General features: G+C 56.4%; 1 protein-coding gene across 1 annotated transcript in view; it reads right to left on the bottom strand.

Annotated features, from left to right (window-relative positions):
- ATP1A3 (ATPase, Na+/K+ transporting, alpha 3 polypeptide) overlaps positions 1-5,907 on the bottom strand; it is a 16,481-nt gene that overhangs the window by 1,078 nt on the left and 9,496 nt on the right. Inside the window, exons 15-20 of the mRNA XM_006761074.2 lie at positions 5,720-5,888; positions 2,435-2,589; positions 2,235-2,358; positions 1,338-1,483; positions 667-797; positions 181-282 (exon numbers count right to left, since the gene is read on the bottom strand). Of these exons, the coding sequence (XP_006761137.1) occupies positions 181-282; positions 667-797; positions 1,338-1,483; positions 2,235-2,358; positions 2,435-2,589; positions 5,720-5,888 (827 nt within the window). The remainder of the gene's footprint in view (positions 1-180; positions 283-666; positions 798-1,337; positions 1,484-2,234; positions 2,359-2,434; positions 2,590-5,719; positions 5,889-5,907) is intronic.

Raw genomic sequence — 5,907 nt, 5'->3', positions numbered from 1 at the left:
TGTGAGGACACCCCACAGTGGAGGGGAGGCTTGGTGGCTGCGAACAAGGGCTGCAGTGGGGACCCAGAGAAGGGGGTTCTGGGAGACACCAAGAGAGGGGGCCTGTGAGGTGGCCCCTGGGGAGATTCCTGTAGGGTCCTCCCGGCGGCAGGAAGTCCTGGGAGTGTGAGGGGCACTCACTTGAGAGGGTACATGCGAAGGGCCACATCCATGCCGGGGCAGTAGGACAGGAAGGCAGCGAGGGCCGTCTCCTCAAACAAGCCGAAGATCAGGATCTTGTTCCTGGAGGCACAGGCAGGGCTGGACCAGCAGCCCTCACCCACCCACAGACAGAGGCACCCCAAGGCAGGCAGAGAGGCCAGCACAGAGACACAGGGAGACAGACAGAAAGAGGCAGAGAGGCAAAAAGGGATCCGGGCAGATGGCCACAATGAAAGGTAAAGACAGGAAGGCAGAAACCGCGACAGACACGCAGGCAGGCAGGTGCATGAAAAGATAAAGCAGATCTGGAGAGCAACCAAGGACCACGCACGCGCGCGCGCACACACACGCACGCGCACACACACACACACCAGAGATAGAGAAATGCAGAGAGAGGGAGAGGGATCAACTGAGAGGCAAAAAACGGGAACAGCGGGAGGGGAGACAACCGCGCACAGCCCTCACTTCATGCCCTGCTGGAAGACCGAGTTCCTGCGGGTCTTGCAGATGATCAGGTCGGCCCACTGGACGACCACAATGCTCACAAAGAAGGCTGTGTGGCACGTGAACTCCACCACTTTCCTCTGCTCGTAAGTCTGCAAGAGCCATGACCCGTGTGCAGGACAGTCAGTGTGGCTGCGGCCCGGCGGCCCCAGGCTCCCTGTCTGCCCCCGGGCGAAGCAGGGACTGTCCCGATGGGGTCCCTCAGGACCTCAGAAAGGTCTCCCCTCTTAGGCTCATGCCCCATGGGAAGTCAGGGATGTACTAGGAAGGAGAGGTCAACGGTGACCCCAGTCGTCAGTTGGGGACCAGGGACCATCCCTGGCATCGAGGGGAGTGGGAGGTGGTCGAGGACCCCATGGGCCTCCGAGGGAACAGACACCAGTGAACTTTGAAGGGACAGACAGCGATGGGAAGAAGGCAGCGAAGGTGTCTCGCCTGGCAGGGCAGAGAGTGTGTGGTCCGGAGACACCAGGCCCTGACAGGCTGGGCCCAGGGCTCCGGAGGCCCTGTGTGTCCAGCAAGGGTCTGCATCTGGACTCTGGGACAGAAGGGCCATCGTAGGAAGCACGGCAGCTTGCCTGGGGGACGCTGGCTGGGAGCCCCCGCCATGCTGTGGGGCCAGCCCCACTCACCCACTGCTGCCCGTAGCTGTCCTCAAGGTCATTGATGGTGCGGTCATCCCAGTTCAACCGGATGCCCACCAGGTTGCCAGGCAAGAAGCCATTTTCTGCCAGGATCACGAAGTAAGAGAAGAAGCCTCCGAGAGCTTGGATCATCCCTGAGAGGAGGAGCGAGGAGGCGCGGAGAGGCTCAGGGGGCTGGCAGCCAGCCCACGCACTTCGGGGCCTCTTGAGGCCCCCACCTGGCAGACGGTGGGTCGCCTGTCCTCTTGCTAAACAGCATCCGGGGCTGGGCTCTCAGAGGCCCGTCTGGTGGCGAGCGCCTGAGATGGGTCGCCTGGGACAGAAGCCTCGGGGAGAGGGCTCCCCAGACGGATAACCTGGTGGCCCCCTCCCACCTGACGAGGCCCCCTGAACACCAGGACATCCCCGAGGACCTTTGGGCTTGAGTCTTAACCACGTGCAGGAATGACCTCCCCCGGCTTCTGATCACCACCGGGAAGCCTCTGCTTCCTGGAACATCCCAGTGACGGGGAGCTCAGCCCCTCTAAGGCTCAGCACACATCACCTCTAGCAGCAGGTTGAGGAGGAGGCAGAGAGAAATGCCCTCATAGAGCTCACAGGCTGGTCTCATCCTTCCCATCACAGAGGTGGGGGAGCAGCCTGGGGCCAACCCTGTTCTGCTACTCAGTGTCCCATGTGCCCCCCGCGTGCGCCCCCCTCCAGGCCTGTCCCCCACTGAGGTGACCACCACCCAGCTGTAAGCCGCTTCTTCCAGACCTGCAGCACCAAGTCCTACTTGTTCTCCACTCATCCGGCACAAGGTTTCTGGGTGCCCACAGTGGGCCAGGCACTGCGCTAGGTCCTGGGCCCACAGCCGTAGTTGAGACAGGGTCCCCCGATCCTCACCGATCTGCCCGTAGGCCATGCTGATGAGCCGCTCATTAACCAGCTTGTCAGTGCGCGGGTTCCTGGGCTGTCTCTTCATGATGTCACTCTCTGCAGCCTCGTATGCCAATGAGATGGCAGGGACCTGGGCGGGAGAGGCCAGGTGAGCCGGGGAGTGAGGGACCCTGCCCCCAGGGCCCTGGGCGTGGCTGTGGGCTCACCATGTCAGTGCCCAGGTCGATGCAGAGGATGGTGATGGTGCCCAGAGGCAGTGGGATGTTGGCCATGATGAACAGCAGGAAGGGTGTGATCTCAGGGATGTTGCTGGTCAGGGTGTAGGCAATGGACTTCTTCAGGTTGTCAAAGATCAGGCGGCCTGTGGCAGGGACAGGTTCAGACCCCAGGTGCTCACACCATCGCACCCTCTTCCCTCTGCCCCTTCCCTGCCCAATTCACGGGTCCTTGCTAATCCATCTCCTCACCTGCCCACTGTCCACACAAACGTCCAACCACATTACCCCTGTCCAAACCGTTCTTGAAATACAACCGCTTTGAAAGACGGTTTGGCAGTCTCTAAGGTTAAATCTCCCCTTCCCTATTGACCCAGCCAACCTGCTCTAGGCTTCTACCCAAGGGGAATCGGTGCTTCTGTCCACCAAAAGGCAAGTGTGGATGCTCAGCATAGAGTTAGTCACGATAGCAAAAGCCAGAACCGACCCCCATGTCCATCGACAGGGGAGTGGATAAATACACCGGCCCCTCCACACAGTGGAATACCACGCAGCCAGGAAAAGGATCAAGCTGGGTCACACCCAACTCCATGGATGAATCTCACAGATGATCCACTGAGTGCAAAAAGCCACACACAAAAGCTTTCATATTGCACGATTCCATTTAGATAAGATTTGAAAGTGATTCATAGAGCCAAGAGTCAAGCTAGTGGTTGTTTCTGGGAGCAGGGATAAAGGCTGAAGGGACCTCATGAAACTCAGGGGGCTGGAGGTTGCACATATGTGTACATGTGTAAAAGTCATTGAGCTGCCCACCTTACTGTACATGTCATAATCCAATAGCCCTGGCTGGTTTGGCTCCGTGGGCAGAGCATCGGCCTGCGGACTGAAGGGTCCCAGGTTCGATTCTGGTCAAAGGCACATGCAGGCTCGATCCCCAGTGTGAGGTGTGCAGGAGGCAGCCGATCAATGATTCTCTCTCATCATTGATATTTTTATCTCTCTCTCCCTCTCTCTTCCTCTCTGAAATCAATAAAAATATATTTTAAAAAATTCAATCAGTACAGTGTATACAAAGTACAAAGAAACTAAAGACGACTCCAGCCAGCCCCTCGCTCCACCATTTCTCATGTGCTGAGAGACAAGAGCAACAAGATATGTCGTGAAGAAGGAACAGGAGCCCTGGCTGGTTTGGCTCAGTGGCTAGAGCGTCGGACTGCAGACCAAAGGGTCCCAGATTCGATTCCAGTCAAGGGCACGTACCTTGGTTGTAGGCTCCTCCCTGGCCCGGAGCCCTGGTCAGGGCTTGTGCAGGAGGCAACCAATCGATGTGTTTCTCTCACATCAATGTTTCTGTGTTCCCCTATCTCATCCACTCTCCCTAAAAATCAATGGAAAAATATCCTCAGGTGAGGATTAACCAAAAAAGAAAAAAGAAAAAAAGAAAAGGAAAGAAAAAAAGGAGGGACAGGAAAGCAGGCTGCAGGCAGATATGGATGGTTTGATCACCTTTGTGTAACAACAAGACGATTAGGTGTTTACACCTGCTATTCCCTTTCCCTCTAATGCAGTGGTTCTCGACCGTGGCTGCACATGAGAATCACCTGGGAATCTTTTTAAAATCCTGATTTCTGGGCCTCATCCTCCGAAAATTCTGTTTCTTTGTTACTAATGTTGTGGCCCCACCCCATAACAAAGAAACAGAATTTCCGGAGGATGGGGCCCAGAAATCAGGATTTTAAAAAGATTCTCAGGTGATTCTCATGTGCAGCCAAGGTTGCGAACCACTGCTCTAATGCATGCACTGCTCTCCACAAACTAGCGGTATCTCATCCTAAGACATGTATGGATGAAACAATTACTTAAATGTGCTTGAACGTGATCCAGAGTGTGTAGTGGGGGAGGGGAAATGAAACAAGATCTGCATGAGTGTAACTGTCCGAGCTGGGTGTCGGCGACAGCGGGGTTCACTCTGCTGTTCGCTCTGCTTTGGAGATACCAGGGACTCCCCCTCATGGAAATTAAACTCTGCTTTTGTCACTCCAGAGAGGCCTTGCCCTCCCTCTCTAAGGAGGAAGGAACCCCGTTAGTATCTGTCATAGCACCCTACTTTCTTTCTTAGCACTTATCGCAATGTGCAGTTATGCATGTATTTGTTGGTGAACTTAAAGCTGTCTCTCCCACAGAGGGACCATGCCTGCTCTGCTCACAGCTGTGTCTCCAGCACCCTGCGTGATGCGTAAAGTAGGATCCTAGTAAATGTCTGGAAGGCGTGAGCACGCGTGTTCATGTGTGTGCACGCATTGCATACATGCAGATGCCAGGGTTAGCCATGGGGTCCTCTGGGAGGCAGGAGACAAGGGAAAGGGCATTTAATGTGTCATTTCAGGCTCAGCTTTCCTGTTTGAATTCTCTCTTGCACATAATTTTTTACACAGGGGACATTTCCGATGGGGGGAGAGAAGCTGGGAGAAAGGACGCCGCAGCACGAACAGTGATTACTTGTGGGTGGTGAGGTTCCGGGCAGTTCCAACTTCCTTCTTCACGCTTCTCTACATTTTAGATAATTACCATAAGCTACTTTGACGATCAGAATAAAATTAAACGTGAACAAGCCCCAGCCTGGCCTGTGTGGCTCAGTTGGCTGAGTGTCCTCCGGGCACCGAAAGGTTGCTGGTTTGCCCGCTTGATCCCCAGTAGGGGGTGTGCAGGAGGCAGTCAATCGATGTTGCCCTCACACTGATGTTTCTCCCTCTCCCTTCCTCTCCCTTCCTCTCCTTATAAAAATCATTTTTTAAAAAGGAGAACAAGCCCCATAGGTGGCTGTATCAAGACCCGTCAGGAGGTGGGGCCCGGGCTGTGTGGCCTGGGCTCCTAGGGCCCCTGTCTCACACACTCAGCTTCCTCTGCCTACAGCTCCCTCTCTGGCACTGCCCATGTGGTCCTAGGCGGCTTCCAGGGCCCTGACCCCGATGGGTGAGGGCTCCTGCGGGACCCTCTGCTCCCGTGGTTGCACTTACAAGGGTTTAAAAATGCTTCTGAATCTTCTCACCAGCCTGGGCCTGCACTGGGCAACGCCGGGACCCAGGAGGGCATCCTCTCGGTCCTGCCCCCAGGAAGCCCCAACCCCGGGGGGCGGGAGACTGAAAGGAGAAGCCCGGGCTCCTTGGTCACAGTGGGGTTCCGGGGTCTCCTTGCCATGCGTCCCTGGCCTAGGCCCTTCCCCTTCCCCAGCCTCATACAGGGACCCCGTGTCCAGGGCCACCAGCCACTCACCCTCCTCCACACCCGTGACGATGGAGGCAAAGTTGTCATCCAGCAGAATCATGTCCGCCGCCTGCTTGGAGACGTCAGAGCCAGCGATGCCCATGGCCACCCCGATGTCGGCCTTCTTCAGCGCGGGGGAGTCGTTCACGCCGTCCCCAGTCACAGCCACGATGGCCCCCTGCAGGGAGAGAGGGTGA

Source organism: Myotis davidii, unplaced genomic scaffold, assembly GCF_000327345.1.
Source record: "Myotis davidii unplaced genomic scaffold, ASM32734v1 scaffold1577, whole genome shotgun sequence".
NCBI classification, from domain to species: Eukaryota; Metazoa; Chordata; class Mammalia; order Chiroptera; family Vespertilionidae; genus Myotis; species Myotis davidii.
The sequence above is the reverse complement of the archived record's forward strand: the minus strand, read 5'-3'. Positions and strand labels throughout refer to the sequence as shown.